The 18,095-nt window shown below is 43.0% G+C and overlaps 1 protein-coding gene across 1 annotated transcript in view; it reads left to right on the top strand.

Annotated features, from left to right (window-relative positions):
- Positions 1 to 18,095, top strand: part of LOC121008056 (potassium voltage-gated channel subfamily H member 8-like) — a 777,955-nt gene that overhangs the window by 608,480 nt on the left and 151,380 nt on the right. Inside the window, exon 5 of the mRNA XM_040440333.1 lies at positions 14,382 to 14,628. Within this exon, the coding sequence (XP_040296267.1) occupies positions 14,382 to 14,628 (247 nt within the window). The remainder of the gene's footprint in view (positions 1 to 14,381; positions 14,629 to 18,095) is intronic.

Below are 18,095 nucleotides of genomic sequence, written 5' to 3'. Positions count from 1 at the left end.
CTCCAGAGCTCACTGTCAGAGGGAGGTAATCCACACCACTTGACAGTGCTGGCTGTTTTTTATAAGCCTGCCAAGACCTGGCCTGGAACATGAGGAGTAGTCACCCACCCAGCACTTTGACTACTCCCAGTAAGAGCCGTCCCAGATCAGCTATACAGCTATAGAAAATCGCTAGGTGTCAAACAGCAACTGCTGCTGACACATGAAAACTGTCTCTTACTCCACCAAGGCCAGGAACCTCGGTGACACATACCTTCCATCAACGACAGACCCTTGCGACTTCGTACATTACGCACTGCACTGTTGCAGTTCTTTCTGGTGAAAGCATATAGGGGCGTATTTCAGTACTACCAGAAAAATATATACGCACTTCACTATTTAATTGTTTTCTGGTTAAAGCGTATAGTGGCTTATTTCATTCCAACAAGAAATATATATTCTCAGGTCACTTTTGCAGTTATTTCTGGTGAATGCGTATAGGGGCGTATTTCATAAAAAAAAAGAAAAATATATACGCACTGCACTGTTGCAGTTATTTTTGTTGAAAGTGTATAGGGACGTATTACAGTAAAAAAAAAAAAAATTACGCACTGCACTGTTGCAGTTATTTCTGTTGAAACCATATAGGGGCATATTTCAGTAACAAAGAAAAATATATACGCACTGCACTGTTGCAGTTATTTCTGGTGAAAGCGAATAGGGGCGTATTTCAGTAAAAAAAGACAAATATATACGCACTGCACTGTTTCAGTTATTTCTGGTGAAAGCGTATAGGGGCGTTTTTTATTAGTAGCAAAAAAATATATGCGCACTTCACTATTTAATTGTTTTCTGGTTAAAGCGTATAATGGCCTATTTCATTCCAACAAGAAAAATATACTCTCAGTGCATTTCTGCAGTTAATTATAGTGAAAGCATTTAGTGGACTATTTCAGTACAAAAAGAGAAATATATTCGTTGCTTTTAGGGGTGTTTGAATTTCCGTTCAGCTACAAGTATGTCAGGCAGAGAAGTGCCAGACCATGCACAGAGGAGTGGCAGAGGCCTGAATGTTTATGGCACAGGCAGAGGTCGCAGCAGAGGAAGGGGGCGTGGCAGCAGGAGTCACAGTAAAAGGCCTGAGCTCTGGGTGTCTTCTAGCGGTGGTGTCTTGACCAGCAACCCAGCTGTTCTTGATTGGTTAACTCGGCCATCCACGTCATCCCAGGCTACATCAGACACCCCCAGCCAACAGTTGATGGGTTCGTCAGACAAAAGCCTTAGTTGGCATGGAGCAGACCCTGTGCCCTCACCTGTCCTCAACCTGCCTCTGTCCTTTTCTGTTCCCTCATGGCGAGAAGTACTATATGCTGTGTGCTCAGATCAACTTTTCAGCGAGTAAAAGCTACTAGAGGACAGTCAGCAGCTACTGCCCAGCCAAGATCTGGAGGAGACATTCGCCACTTACTCCGCTAGGTGGGCAAGTAGTGATGAGGAGAGTGCCGTGGGAGCTTGTGTTGCGAGCGGTCAGGCTCCTGACCCAGAGACCGTTAAGGAGGACATCAGTGATGTGCAGACACTACTCGATGATGATAATGGGAGCCAAGTGAAGAAGGGGCTTCATCATCATCAGGAGAAGAGGGTGGCAGCTTGACAGCAGCTGAGCCAGCAAGTCTCTAGCATGGTCGGGAGTCAGCAGGGTGGCAGTAGTGGGAGGTCGGGAGACAAACGGGCACGGGGTAGACCACCCGCTTTGCAGCAGCCTACCTGCCCGGAAAGGAGTGGTGCATAAGTTCACGGAAGCAGCGACGGTAGCAGCCAGCCAGTGAATAGTGTTTGGGGGGAAAATCAGGTACTCGGCGGTGTGGCAGTTTTTTGTGAAGCCGCTGGAGGGGGTCAACATAGCCATATGTAGAATATGTGGGCAGAAGTTGAAGCGTGGGCAGGGTGCCAATGTTCGCACCACGGCCCTGTGTCAACATATGCAGCGTCACCATAAAGTGGCCTGGGAGAACCATGGCTCCGATGTGGTGGTCCAGTCTTCTGCAGCTACCGCTACATCACCCAGTGGCACGCATCCAGTTTCATCCAGTCAAGGCTCCACCACCTCAGCCGAAGAGAGCTGTCTGTCAATTCCTTCTTCTGCTGGTCCAGATGCTCCTGCCTGCTCCTACTCCTCATCTGTCATTTCGTCAGCAATCGATTACCGAAGCGATTGCCAAGAGACAACAGTATGCGTGCACGCATCCAACGGCGCAGAAGCTGAACGTGCTCCTGTCCAAGTTGCTGGTGCTTCAGTCCCTCCATTTCCAAGTTGTGGACTCTGCGCCTTTCAGAGAACTGATGGCTTGCGCCAAGCCGAGGTGGAGAGTCCCAAGCCATCATTTCTTTGCGAAAAAGTCAGTACCAGCCCTGCACACACATGTAGAACAGAAGGTGGGCCAGTCCTTGAGCCTGTCGGTGTCTGCTAAAGTGCACGGCAGCCGACGTGTGGAGCTGTAACTACAGTCAGTGACAATACATGTCCTTTACGGCCCACTGGGTGAATATGGTTCCTGCACAGCCACACCAGCAACTTGGCCAGGTGACGCCTCTTCCTCCTCCACGTTGTCACGCCATTGGTCCTGCGACAATGTCTGCTTCTGACTCCTCATCCTTCACCATGTCCTGAGCCTCCACTGCAAAGACAATTCACAATGCCCCTCCAGCATACCACATATGCAGGGTTTGGCGGTGTCACGCTGTTCTGCATCTGGTTTGAAGAGGAACTGCTCCGTGTGATGCATCAAGAAATATAATCCTGGCTTTCTCCATGAAAACTGAAAATCGGAACCATGCTGAACAACAACGGGAAGAACATGATGTTGGCGCTGCGTCAATGAAAGGCTGATCCATGATCCCTGCATGGCACACATGTTCAATCTGGTTGTCAAGCGTTTCCTGAAGTCTTCCACCCATCTGCAAGACATCCTAAAACTGGCCAGGAAACTTTGCATGCACTTGAGCCACTCGTACACCGCAAAACACACCCTCTTTGAGCTGCAGTGGCAGAACGGCATCCCCCAAAATAGGCTGATATGCGACGTTTACACCCGTTGGAATTCCACCCTCCATATGTTGGGCCAACTATACAAACAAAGAAAGGCCATCAATAATTTCTTGATGATGCAAGCGGATAGGAGTACTCCACTGTGTAACTTCGATGTCAGCCAGTGGCAGCTCATGCGTGACACCTGCCGTTTGCTCAGGCCCTTTGAGGAGGTCACGTTATTTGTCAGTCGCCAGGACTACAGGATGAAGAATGTAATTCCACTGCTTTATGTCCTGGAACAGATGCTGGTAAATCTGGCTAGTTAGGGGACTGGAAACGTGGCGCCTAGATTTCATGGCCACATGAGATCCTGGAAGAGGGGGAAGAGGACATTGGAGCACAGGCAATGTGCAGCCAAATGAGTGGTTTTTCTACTCAGCTGACAGGACAGGAGGAGCAGCCAGAGGAGCTACAGGGTGATGAGGAAGACAAAGGACCCAGACACACTGTGGCAGTATGCAGTGGAGATGGAGGCAGGGAGTCCCTCCAAGTCACTTGCACAAATGGCACGATGCATGATCACTTGCTTGCATAGTGACAGCTGAATTGTCACCATTCGGCAGAAGGATGACTTCTGGCTCTCCACCTTCTTGGACCCTCGCTACCGGTCCAGAATTTGGGCCTTTTTTACACCCACCAAGAAGGAGGACAAACTGAACTACCACAGAGACATCCTATGTAGTCAGTTGGCCGCTGCCTATCTGCGCCATCGTCCATACTCTCGCAGGTCTGACCAGGGGAGCCCTCTGTGCTCACGTTCCAATGCCATGGCTGCTAGGGATTTGTGGCCACAACTAGCAGAGTTTGCCCTGGAAAAGCTGTCCTGCCTGGCCAGTAGTGTGGCATGAGAGCGGCTGTTTACTGCGGTGGGGGCCATAGTTATCCCAAGGAGAACTCACCTATCCACCCAAAATGTGGAGAGACTGATCTTTGTCAATATGAATTAGGGGTGGATCAGCCAGGATTTCCAACCACCAATTCCTGATGCATCAGACTAGATCATCCATGGTGCCACACCAACACTTTGAAACAAGAGACTGGTTTCTTCTGACTACCTGCCTAAGCTATTACTTTGATGCTGCAAACCCCTGATGCCACACATCTGATGCCAAGTGCTCCTTATTTCACCCACCTTCATCAGCGGGTACTGGTATTGCCGCCCTTCGCTCAACTCTGTTACTGGGTCACTTTGTGGTCTCCTGATGTAGCTGCTGCTGCCATCTCCAAACTATGTCACCTTTCCACTCTGTGATCTCCTGATGCTGCTGCCATATCCACACTATGTCACCTTGCCACTCTGTGGTATCCTGCTCCTGCTGCTGCCATATCCACACTATGTCACCTTGCCACTCTGTGGCCTCCTGATGCTACCGCAACATCCAAACTATGGGAAGCTCATCTGCATGCTCGTCATCCTCATCGGGGTCTGGACCTGACTGCAGTTTGTCGTTGTAACAGACTTGAGTTGGCAAATGCTCACATTCTATGGCGTCTGGCACGTTGTAGAGCCGTTCTGTTCACGGATGAGTCCCTGTTTTATTTTTGTTCAGTGTAAGTAACAGGAATTGTGTTCATTTTTACTGTAATTTCAAGAGAAAAAAAAACTTGTAAAAAAAAACCTAGTGTATTTGTGCATAATATAAGCCACATACACATAATTAAAAGTGCTTAAGAGGACTTTTCACTGGTTCTGACATTACAATATAACTACTTGGCAGTGTAGGGCAAGATCAGTAGATGTTTGTGCACAATTTTTTTTTTTCATGTAGGTTGCTCCGTTGGGGTGCTGTGCCCCTCTTTCACTTTTGCCGCCCTGAACGCTAATTATTAAAATTGGTATAGGGAGGAGTAGACAGCTGTGTTTCTCAAGGGACATCCCCTTCCCCGCCCATGACACTTTTTTACACCTGGCTTGAGTGGTGAAAAGTCGCAGATTGCGGCGCAAATAACCTTTGTGCCACAATCTGCTCCAGAAATATTCCTAATATAGGCGTATTTGTTACCCAATATGTTTTAGTATAAAAACATAAAAAATGTTTACTGTTGTGGATTGGTAATACTACTATGTACCCCTACAGTATAGCAATCCAAATTACCTATGACCATTCAATACAGAGAAAACCATATTATTTCCATGTATTGAATTGCAGTCATTGGTCAACCAAGTGCCAATAAACATTTTCCAATTGGCACTTCATCTCCACCTCAATTTACCTTCACCCTTTCCAACTTTACACTAATTTCAGGTTTTGGTTTTTTGATATCCTGCGGTGCTAGACTTGTCCAATATTTTTCGTTCCAGTAGGATCCTCAGCAGGTTATTGTTTGTTGATGCCGAAATGAGTTTCTTAGTCTAGTTTCTCCTTCCTTCTCCGTATCTCAATCATATTTTAGATTCACCTCCCTTTGTCTTCATTTCTATCTGTGAAGGCAGAGAATTCTGAGGGAACACATAGTCAGACAAGCCTGCTGGGAAGATATAGCAGTATATAATGAGCATGGCTGTTTAATACTGTTTCTTATATTGACCAACAATCTAGTGTGACCTATTTGGCACTGAACCAGTCTGTATTAGAAAACATGATGTCTTATTCAATTTCTCAGTGCTAAACCTGAATCTTTTCTGCTGCTGCGTGAAATTTTGGCAGTTTTATCTTTGCTGAAACAACCAAGTAACCACAGGAAGTGTGGCCATATTGGTTGTCCATTTTGTTAAGTTTGCTAATAGTGATAATCAATATGGCTGCTCCTGTTGTTATATTTGCAAAAATGGCTGCCTTAACTAAATAACCGAATAGCAATAGATCTTTAATTCATAGAAACATACTGAAATTATGAGAATTTAGTCGCTAATCTAACGTCTGATCTACTGATGGCCATGTGGCCATGTGTCATTTATTAAACTGCTGTAAATAAGATCTGGCTTAGGTTGCGCATAGCAACCAATCAGATTCCACCTTTCATTTTTCAAAGGAGCAATCAAAAATGAAAGGTGGAATCTGATTGGTTGCTATGGGCAAAAGCCAGTTCTACTTTGAAAGCCAGTTTGATAAATGACCCCATTTGTTTTCCAGAACAAAACCTGTTTTGATGAAAATGCATTGCAATCTGCAGGCATCATGTTGTAGAGCAGGAGGAGCTAAGCAGATATATGGTGTTGTGGAAAAAAGATTCATTATAAGGCCGGGTTCATATCACCATTAAGTTTTCCTTTCTTCTGATCCATCAGAAGAACAGAAAAAAAGAAAAAAAACATTTCAAGCTTCCGTTATGCCCACTTTACATCAATTTTAGCCATTTTTGCATGAGATCCGTTATTTTAGACAGAAAAAAAAGTCCTGCGTCCAGCAGTAATTGACAGCTATTTCAGTATGCACAGTCATGTCACCGATAGGTCCAACTCCAGCTCCGATTGAGCAGGAATTTAAAGAATGAAATAGATGTTATGCTGAATTTCTTTCCCAAATAACTCCAGTACTATGCAAAAGTTTCAAGCATGTGTGAAAAAAATATATATATATAGTCAGGTCCATAAATATTGGGACATCAACACAATTCTAACATTTTTGGCTCTATACACCACCACAATGGATTTGAAATGAAATGAACAAGATGTGCTTTAACTGCAGACTGTCAACTTTAATTTGAGGGTATTTACATACAAATCAGGTGAACGGTGTAGGAATTACAACAGTTTGCATATGTGCCTCCCACTTGTTAAGGGACAATTGGCTTCTCAGCTGTTCCATGGCCAGGTGTGTGTTATTCCCTCATTATCCCAATTACAATGAGCAGATAAAAGGTCCAGAGTTCATTTCAAGTGTGCTATTTGCATTTGGAATCTGTTGCTGTCAACAGATCCAAAGAGCTGTCACTATTAGGCCTATTGCACACGGACGTTTTTTTTTCCCGTTTACTGGACGTTTTTTGCGGTCCGTATACGGTCTGTATACGGAACCATTCATTTCAATGGGTCCGCAAAAAAAACGGAATGTACTCTGTATGCATTCCGTTTCCGTATTTCCGTTTTTCCGTTCCGTTTTAACATAGAACATGTCCTATTATTGCCCGCAAATCACAGTCCGTGGCTCCATTCAAGTCAATGGGTCCGCAAAAAATAAAAAAAACGGAACACATACGGAAATGCATCCGTATGTCTTCCGTTTCCGTTCCGTTTTTTGCTGAACCATCTATTGAAAATGTTATGCCCAGCCCAATTTTATCTATGTAATTACTGTATACTGTATATGCCATACGGAAAAACGGAACGGAAAAACGGAACAGAAACGGAAACACAACGGAAACAAAAAACGGAACAACGGATCCGTGAAAAACGGATCGCAAAACACTGAAAAAGCCATACGGTCGTGTGCAATAGGCCTTAGTGAAGCAAACTATCATTAGGCTGAAAAAACAAAACCAACCCATCATAGAGATAGCAAAAACATTAGTTGTGGCCAAAACAACTGGTTGGAACATTCTTAAAAAGAAGGAACGCACCGGTGAGCTCAGCAACACAAAAAGACCCGGAAGACCACAGAAAACAACTGTGGTGGATGAACGAATAATTATTTCCCTGGTGAATAAAACACCCTTCACAATAGTTGGCCAGATCAAGAACACTCTCCAGGAGGTAGGTGTATGTGTTTCAAAGTCAACAATCAAGAGAAGACTTCACCAGAGTGAATACAGAGTGTTCATCACAAGATGTAAACCATTGGTGAGCCTCAAAAACAGGAAGGCCAGATTAGAGTTTGCCAAACGACATCTAAAAAAGCCTTCACAGTTCTGGAACAACATCCTATGGACAGATGAGACAAAGATCAACTTGTACCAGAGTGATGGGAAGAGAAGAGTATGGAGAAGGAAAGGAACTGCTCATGATCCTAAGTATACCACCTCATCAGTGTAGCATGGTGGTGGTAGTGTCATGGCGTGGGCATGTATGGCTGCCAATGGAACTGGTTCTCTTGTATTTATTGATGATGTGACTGCTGACAAAAGCAGCAGGATGAATTCTGAAGTGTTTCTGGCAATATTATCTGCTCATATTCAGCAAAATGCTTCAGAACTCATTGGACGACGCTTCACAGTGCAGATGGACAATGACCCAAAGCATACTGCAAAAGCAACCAAAGAGTTTTTTAAGGGAAAGAAGTGGAATGTTATGCAATGGCTAAGTCACTCACCTGACCTGAATCCGATTGAGCATGCATTTCACTTGCTGGAGACAAAACTGAAGGGAAAATGCCCCAAGAACAAGCAGGAACTGAAGACAGTTGGAGTAGAGGCCTGGCAGGGCATCACCAGGGATGAAACCCAGCGTCTGGTGATGTCTATGCGTTCCAGACTTCAGGCTATAATTGACTGCAAAGGATTTGCAACCAAGTATTAAAAAGTGAAAGTTTGATTTATGATTATTATTCTGTCCCATTACTTTTGGTTCCTTAACAAGTGGGAGGTACATATGCAAACTGTTGTAATTCCTACACTGTTCACCTGATTTGGATGTAAATACCCTGAAATTAAAGCTGACAGTCTGCAGTCAAAGCACATCTTGTCCATTTAACTTCGAGTTGGAGATTTGATCAGGATTAATGGTGAGGTGACCTCAATGCTGAGAAATACAGACAGATACGTATCCATCATGCAATATCATCAGGGAGGTTTCTGATTGGCTTCAAATTTATTCTGCAGAAGGACAACGACCCCAAACATACAGCCAATGTAATTATGAACTATCTTAAACATAAAGAAGAACAAGGAGTCCTGGATGTCATGATATGGCCCCACAAAGACCTGCTTTCAAAATCATAGAGTCTGTTTAGGATGAAATTAAGAGAAAGAAGGATTTGAGCAAGACTCTGTCCAATGAACATCTGTGGTTAGTTCTCCAAAATGTTTGGAACAACCTCCCTGCCAGGTTCCTTCAAGAATTGTGTGCTAGTGTACCTAGAAGAACTGGTGCTGTTTTGAACGTGAAGTGTGGTCAAACCAATTACTGATTTAATTTCTCTTTTATTCATTCACTTTGCATGCTGTCAATTGATAAAAAGAAGCTATTAGCACTTCTAAATTTGAAAGCATTCTTACTTTGCAGCATTTTTTTTTCCACACCAACTTTAGCACAGTACCGTTACACATGCACTCTACTTAGCTCCTTCTGCTCTATAATAAGTTGTCTTCAACTCAAACACCACATTCAAAGCGACAGGTTCCCTTTAAAGGAAGATTTTGGCTACAAGGTCTTGTTGTTTGCCTAGTTAAGCAATGTCCTCCTACCTTTGCCAAATTTTGAAAATGTGGACAGTTTGGCCTCATGCACACGACCGTTGTTTGGGTCCGCATCCGAGCCGCCGTTTTGGCGGCTCGGACCCATTCACTTCAATAGGGCCGCAAAAGATGCGGACAGCACTCCGTGTGCTCTCCGCATCCGTGGCTCCATTCCACGGCCCCGCTAAAAAAATATAACATGTCCTATTCTTGTCCGCGCTTTGCGGACAAGAATAGGCATTTATATTGCCGGCGCCCATTCCGTTCAGCAAATTGCGGAAGGCACGACTGTATTTTGCACGCATTATGTGAATATTACATTGCCGATTTTTTGCGATCAAGAAAATAATCTCGAATTCCCGAATACATGACGAATATTCTACGAAATATCGCAAATTCGAATATTGCCCCTGCCGCTCATCAATACTCCTTAGGGCTCTTTCACACGAGTGGAATCCGCTGCGTGAAAGACAGCCAAGCCCGCTCCGGACAGCAGAGACACGAGCATTAACATGATTGATTATGCTCAGTGCCTCTCTGTGATCTTTTTACTACAAAATCACAGTGAGATAAAGTTGTCACTATGATTTTGTAGTAGAAAGATCACAGAGAGGTACGGAGCATTATCAATCATGTTAATGCTCCGTCTCTCTGCTGTCCGGAGCGAGCTTGGCTGTCTTTCACGCAACGGATTCCACGCACGTCATCCGCTCGTGTGAAAGAGCCCTTATGGTTTTCAAGTTCTCTGCTTGAAGTCATTTAGTGGTGATCTTTATTGCTTCCTTCCAGGGAATAAACACCTATCCAGGTGGTGTGGTGGACCCTCAGGTATCAGTACTATGTCTTGTTCTGTGTGATCATCAAATGTTCAAGATAGATTTTTATCCTCTGGAAGTAAGCAATGAATTTATTCCCATTTAATAACAGCAACCGTAGATCTTGAAAACAGTAAAAAAAAATGTATATAGAAAAAAAAATCGAAATCAGATAAACATAATTGCCTTTCAATCTGTTTCATTCTTTGTTTCAGGTATTAAATGTATTTGCATTGTGTGCCATTTCTTATATGTATACCGGGTCCATAATGCACCACAGAATACGTTGGCGCTACAGAAGTGGCGCACAGGTAGAATTATAATAGTGTCATATTTCAGCAGGTAGGAAGTTCTTTTAATAGCAGCTGGCTGGTAGAAAAGTAGGAATAAGGTAAGTACATTAGTGTTATGGGATGACATAAGGAGAGGACCAGGAACAGTTATCAGACTCTGCAAATTGTTCTTCCAAACAGAATCATTTCATGCTGGTAAGAAGCACACAACACGCTGGGCTTAATTATCAAGCGGTGTGCATGAATTCAACCCTATCCCTGCCAAGAAGGGTTTTCTAGCCTCACCAGGGTATGCCCTCTGAGAACTTTGCGGAGGCTTAAATGGTTATTACGGTCAGAAGTTGTTTGGCGGCTTGAAATTTAAGCAATATGAAGTTTATGTCTCCTCTGAAGGAATACAAGTCCACAGGCACTTCTAACAAGTAGTAATTATAGGTATTAACGGTCTGTGGCAAATGTAATGCTCTCCTGATATAATGGCCTGATGATATGTACAGTCTAGTGCCTAGGTATTGCAGTCAATTAGCTAGAATTAAAATTATGATTGTCAAAAAATGCTTTTATTAGGCTGCTGCAACACTGCAGGGGTCATTTACTATAAACCCCTATGCCAGAAACTGTAAGTAAGGCGTCGGCCACATTGCATTCGCACGTACCCATTGATTTGAACGTGTCTGTTCACACTTCAGAATTTTTTTTACTGTCCATGGGTCAGTAAAAAAAATCATGGAGACAAGCACTACTTTGGTTCATGATGCGGATCAAACATGCCCATTGAAGTCTATGGATTCATGAAAATCATGGACACAACACGGATGTTGAATCTGTTTTTCACTGTAGACTTATAGGAGAATTTTCAGATAAGCCGTGTCCGTGGAACACGGATGACATACGGAGGGTAAAAATGGACACACAGACAAACAATGATCCTTCATGGATATCTTCACGGATGAAACACAGATGCTTTTTTTCATGGACTTGAAAAAGACATGGAAATGTGGACGAGGCATAAGCCAACCAATAGTCGGTACAGAGCTAGACAAAGATGTCCCTGCGTCAAATTTATCATCCAGTCTGAGCCACGGTGATAAATCTGGTGCAGGTCTAGACAGCCTATCTAAGCCTCCACCATTTATAACATTAGTAAATGTGGGCCATTGTATGACTAAAAACGCTACCCCAAAAAAAGGCTTGAAAAAACGCCAGAATTTCATTGTGTTTTTCACATACCAGAAAAACAAGAAAAAAAACTTAGGGACCAATTATCCAAAACACCGGCCTTTGATATCCCCTGTGCACCTAAATTTAAGCACAGGTAGCATTTCTACACCGCCTTGACCAGTTCCTGGTGGGGGCAGGGTATGGATGGGGCAATCAGCCCTGGCACATTGACTATCATTTATGTCAGTTTACTAGCGTAAATGACAACTGAAATCTAGGTACATGGACATATAGAGAAGTCTATGAGAAAAAGTCTCAAAAATGCCACACCCAAGTCATGCTGTGATTTAAAGAAAATCAAAAAATCAAAAAGCAATAAATGGCAGGAGACTGACAAAAATGCCACCAGTGATGGTCAGTTCGCAGTGTTCGCCAGCAAACACATGCGGGCTGCCATCTTTAGTAAGGTAGACTCACCCGTCCGGCGATGCACAGGTAAGCCCTTACCTCTGCCTGTGCCAAGAGCCGGTCTGAAATCAAATGCAGTCGCCGGGAGCAGGCAGTTCCGAGAACAGCCCGATGAAGGCCCCCGGTGGCTGTTCTCGGAACTGCCTGCTCCCGGTGACTGCATTTGATTTCAGACCGGCTCTTGGCACAGGCACAGGTAAGGGCTTACCTGTGCATCGCCGGACGGGTGAGTCTACCTTACTAAAGATGGCAGCCCCCATGTGTTAGCTGGCGAACACTGCGAACTGACCATCACTGAATGCCACTACATGTAGCGCATTTAATAATTTTCTATTTGCCAACATGTAGCATCTGGTTGATGAATTTTTTGCACCAAAAAAAGATGAAAAAAGCAGTGTTTTAAAAAAAAAAATACGTCGTATGAAATCACCCCTATACACTTAATTTTCTACAGAATCTTTGCTTCAAGCATATGATTGGATTTATGGCTACATTAGATGTCCAGACGACTACATCTCCCCCGCTGTAGTTGACATTACATGGGGCATAAAAACTGTGGAATTGTCTGCAGCATTTTACAGTAGTACCAAAGTGGACGAGATTTAAATAAATCTCATCCACATGCTGCGTAAGAAATCTTCAATAAAAATTGGTTCCCATCGTTCCCATTCCCTATGCAATGCATAGGGTGAAATCTGCTGCAAATGCACAGAAAAATCTGCAACAGAAAGTAACCTCCATATGGCCACTGACATGGTGCTCTGGTGCTGTGACTACCCCTGTGCTGCTCCATTGAGCTGATCTATACCGTACTCCTTTATATTTGGACAAGATATTCAGCAGCACCATTTCAAACTTTCGACCAAACCTATAGTATACAGTCGCATATATGTCTGATTAGTCATAGGAGATGGGCAGGTTTAGATGTATGCATCAGGAGAATTTCTCCATAGACACCCTGAAGGGTAGAGCCCAAAGGTGATATGAACCTGGTGGATCCAGAAGTAGAAAAGGAAGCTACTGAAGTGCCATTATCATAATGAATACAGCACTTAAGTTGCTTAAAAGACGTAAATGACATCGTCAACAAGATGATTGCCTTCTTCCTGTGTAACGGTATTTATGATTCAACATGATTAGCAGAGAAATTGTAACCAGTCAGTGTTCTACAGATTAAGATATAAAACGTTGCTGTGATTGGAATAGACATTTACAAGTTACCTTTATGGAATTTATTACCTATCTGCATCTCATTATGTGATGACTATGGAATGTACAAATGACTTCTGCAGAGTTTATTAACTATCTTCTTCTGTCTGATTACCTAATGCAGTTGTTTAATATTTTTACCATCAGAAGCAATGAATTAAAACGGAATAATGTGTCTCAGAAATGTATTGAAAGTTAGGAATCTTTCTTTAAACCTTTCTGCAAGGATCTGTCTATGGAACTTAGAAATGTAAACTGTTTAATTTAGTAATGGGTCAGCGATGATCAAGACTTAAAGGGTTTCTGTCATCAGAAAAATCGGTATGTAGCTGGCTGACATTAGTGATGTGCTAATCTCAGCATAACTGTATGACTTATATCTCCCTGCCTGCCGCCGTTCGCGCTAAATAATGACTTTTATAATATGCTAATGAGCCTCTAGGTGCTAGTGGGGCGTTGGTGCAGCACCTAGAGGCTCCGTCCTCTCACCGTTTGGCACGCCCTTGTAAAGGTATTGACATCCTCGTCTCCTCCGTGCCCTGTGCCGTCCATTTTAGTATTAGGCGCAGTGAGTGAAGGACGCTCGCCTGCTGCCGTCCTTGACTCACTGCGCCTGCGCCTAATACTAAAATGGACGGCCGAGGATGTCAATCACCTTTACAACGGCGTGCCAAACGGTGAGAGGACGGAGCCTCTAGGTGCTGCAGCAACGCCCCACTGGCGGCTAGAGGCTCATTAGCATATTATAAAAGTCATTATTAGTGCGAACGGCGGCAGGCTGGGAGATATAAGTCATTATACAGTTATGTACTGCTGACATTAGCACATCACTAATGTCAGCCAGCTACATAACGATTTTTCTGATGACCGAAACCCTTTAATTTCAAGGTTGGCCATGACAGACTGTAGACTTATTCCCATTTGTGTCTCATAGTTCATGTCTAATGGTGGTTTTGCTGTGTTTGAGAAAATGCATTTTGAGATATATGACGATGCATTTTCTACCCAGTTATTTGAACAGCTTATTTTTTTATTTCATTTTTTTAAAGAAACTTTTAAACATATGACCTTTTCTTTTTTTCTCATCCATAGAACGTGTTTGGCGACAAGCCCACAATTCCAGAATACAAGGTTGCTGCCATTCAGAAGTCACGCTTCATTTTACTGCACTATGGCACTTTTAAAGCGGGCTGGGACTGGCTCATCCTTTTGGCCACCTTTTATGTCGCTGTAACGGTTCCTTACAATGTGTGCTTCGCCATCACTCGAGATGACAACAATTCATCACGTAGCCCGCCGAGTGTTAGCGACATCTTGGTTGAGATCCTTTTCATGCTTGGTATGAGAAAGCGAACTTTCATTTGTATTCTTCCCTAGCTCTGAATGTTGCTAAATGATCAAACTGCTCTTGACCTTATTATAGCACTTACGTTAGGCCTGGTCAATATCTGCAAAATATGGAAATATGTCATGGACAACAGGTCATAGCAAGCAGGATGGAGGCTGCTGATATGAGTCACTGTTTTAAATTGCATATTCAATTCTATAAATTTAGCAGAACTTACTCATTCTCAATTTTTCAACACTTTGGGATGCTGTCAGTGAATAGAAACATTGTTAATATGTATTGAAGTACAGTAGGTAAGGGCTATCAGTGGGAGGTCTGGGCAGGAGAAAGAAAATTAGGTTATTAATGTTTCTACTTAATAGACTAGACTGATACATGGCTAAACCAGGGGAGGACTGGCCATAGACCCTACAGGGAAATTTCCCACTGGGCTGATGCCCATGGGGCCATACTCATGGCCGATGGCTGGGTACATAATGATCTGATGCTCTAAGCATTAATTAATGTAGGAGCATCAGGGACTTATGCACCTGGTCAGCAGCCGCAGGTGCCCTCCTGAATGCAACTGTTTCACCATCTTAAGGAATATTAAATTAAGAGCCTCCAAATATAAACAAAAATGTTTCCTTTCACTGTCAACAGAGATCAAACAGAGATCTTGAAAATGGTGAGACCTTCGGCCATCCTTTAATACAAATTTCTTTAGTTAGTCCAAAAAAAATAAGGAAGTTAGAGTCTCACCAAACTTATTAAAATGCACGCTCCGAATTTGACATCTGTGACTACCTATAAGGTCAGGAAATAAAAACTCTGCATGTCATGAGCAGAGGTAAATTTGCTCCAAAATATGTGCTAATTCTGTCCACAATAAATCTGTCTAAACCTTGGAGACCACAGGCACGTTCTGAAGTATCAAGAAAAGTCACAATTTTGGAGGCAAATTTGGTACACACCATAACGTGCAACTTTTTGGTGTAAACTGTTTAGGAAGTAAACCATAGTATGTGAGAAAGCAGCATGATATAGTGACTGTTAGATTATTATTATTTTTTTGCTTCATGTCACTAAATCCTGATGACTGTAAAACAAAAAAATTCAAAATCTCTGTGACTTGTCATTAAGTGGAAAATATAGAAAATAAGCTTTATTAACAGAAAAATCCCTATCATATATTTGTCTCTAAAGAATTGTTATCCTTCTCTTTTAAACACTCCATTATGGGGATTTAGTTTTGCGACTCACAGTTTTTTTTTCTCAGTTTGTCTCAGTCTGTGAATCTTTCACTATGGCTTGTAGACTGGATTTTCACATTTAGGTTTTTTGATGCAGTTTTTGAAGCCAAAGCCAGAAACTATAAAGGAGGATACATATGAAGGAAAGCCCGGGTCTTCTACTCCTTTTAAATCCACTCCTAGCTTTGGGTTCAAAAACTGCATAAAAAACGTGAACGTGGAAACCCATCCAAAATCAGCAAACTGAACTGAGTAAACTGCAAATCTGGCACTTTGCAGCTCTCAGAACTGTAGACACTCTGTGTGGTGGCATATAGTGCCAAGTCATAGCAGGCTTTTATGGGAATAGTCTCCCCTTGAAGCAATGTTTCTAGCAGAGAATACAACCATGTCCAGTGGACCATGATCCAACTTTTTTCTTTGGGACTTCATGCCAACATGTATGAAACTGGAAGCAAAGAAAGGTACTGTAGGTCCCCTTAGATTTTTGTGGATGCTGTATTACAAATACATCCAGTTTGAGTGTGCAAGATCTACCGTAATTCTTCTCGATAAATTCACCCTGCAATGGAAGGGACACTTTGCCGCCAAGGTGTCTTTCTTTTTACTGTGTAGGATGATAAGTGGTGCTGATACTGGAAACCACGCTTTTGGCAGTCCTTGAAAATACATCTACAGGTTTTGCATATTCTTCCAACAACTGTCTTAATATATCACATCCAACTGCTTGCTTGGATGTTTATCGGTTCCTGGGCATCTTTCCTAATGATAGAAGTGCAGGCCTGCTCATTTCACTCTATTTTGTAAAAACAAACACCATTATCATGTGTTAAATATCTGTTCCACAGGCATCCTGGAACCCTGCTGAGATGTCCTTGTAGCTTGTCAGTTTAAGAGCCGGGTTGCGGAGCGGGTAGACATTCATTCACAAAAGATGATGTGTCTGTGAGCTGTGGAACCAGTGTCCTGGGGAGGCAAACGTATTGAAGATTTTCTAGTTATTTTTCACAGAGTCTGGAATTCATTTCCAATCATCTTGTTAATTATTTACTAGGGCGAATTACATTTTTAGAAAGCAGTGGGAGGAAGAAACTGACTTTGGGTTCCAAAAAGTGTCACATATGTAATGACATATGTATGAAAAATATAAGGATATGCTTGTGGAGGAAAACTGAGGGAGTGTCATCTAGAAATGTCTTCAGGTGTATATAACAGGGACATATTGATCAGTATGCTAGTACTATTATACTATGTATATTGTTCTGTTAGGGCAATAGTATCAGAGTTTTTCTTTTTTAGGGTACAGCCACATGGTCAGGTTTCCTGATGCAGTTTTGGAAGCCAAAACTTGAAAAGGTATAGATGTTAAGTTGCCTCCTTTGTTTTTGGCTTAAAAGGGTTGTCCGGGTTCAGAGCTGGACCCAGACATATCCCTGTTTTCACCCAGGCAGCCCATGTGATATGAGAATCTGAACATTTCATGCTCCGATGCTCTCCTTTGCCCTGCACTGTATCGCGCAGGGCAAGGGCTTTTTGTTTATATTTTTAACACTGCTAGGCACAGAGGCTTCCACCTAGCAGTGTTGTCGGTGATGTCACGGCACTGATGGGCGGGCTTTAGCGCCATCAAGCTATGGCAGCACTAAAGCCCGCCCATTAGTACCGGTTATATCACTGGAGAGCCCGGGACATCACCGGATATCCAAAAATAGCCTTTGCCCAGAGCATCAAAGCATTAAAAATGCTCCCATGTTAGAGGGGCTGTCTGAGTGAAAAAATGGATATATCCGGGTTCAGCTCTGAACCTGGACAACCCCTATAAGGGTCCTAAAAGACCTTCAGTTCGATAAGAGAAAGCAGAAATTACATGTGATTTGGTTTCCTGTTACAAATATTACATTAGGAGTCAAATTCATGTTATGCCCCTACCTAGTAACATTTGCTAGCAATTCCTATTGACCCTAAGGCATTAAACTCATGGGACCACCACCAATAAGCTGTTTGAAGGGGTTGTGGCATGAATAGGACAAAGCTGCAATACTCTGCACAGCTCAAACTAAGCAGACGGCATACAGTGTGTGAACAATGAAGAGGCCACAGCACGATGCTGATCTTCAGGGGTCCAAAGAGTCAGACCTCCACCGATCTCATATTGATGGTTGATCCTAAGGATAGGTCATCAATATTGTGAACCAGGAAAAGCCCTTAACCCCTTAAGGACACAGC

This window comes from Bufo bufo, chromosome 7 (genome assembly GCF_905171765.1).
Source record: "Bufo bufo chromosome 7, aBufBuf1.1, whole genome shotgun sequence".
In the NCBI taxonomy this organism is placed as follows: Eukaryota; Metazoa; Chordata; class Amphibia; order Anura; family Bufonidae; genus Bufo; species Bufo bufo.
The sequence above is the reverse complement of the archived record's forward strand: the minus strand, read 5'-3'. Positions and strand labels throughout refer to the sequence as shown.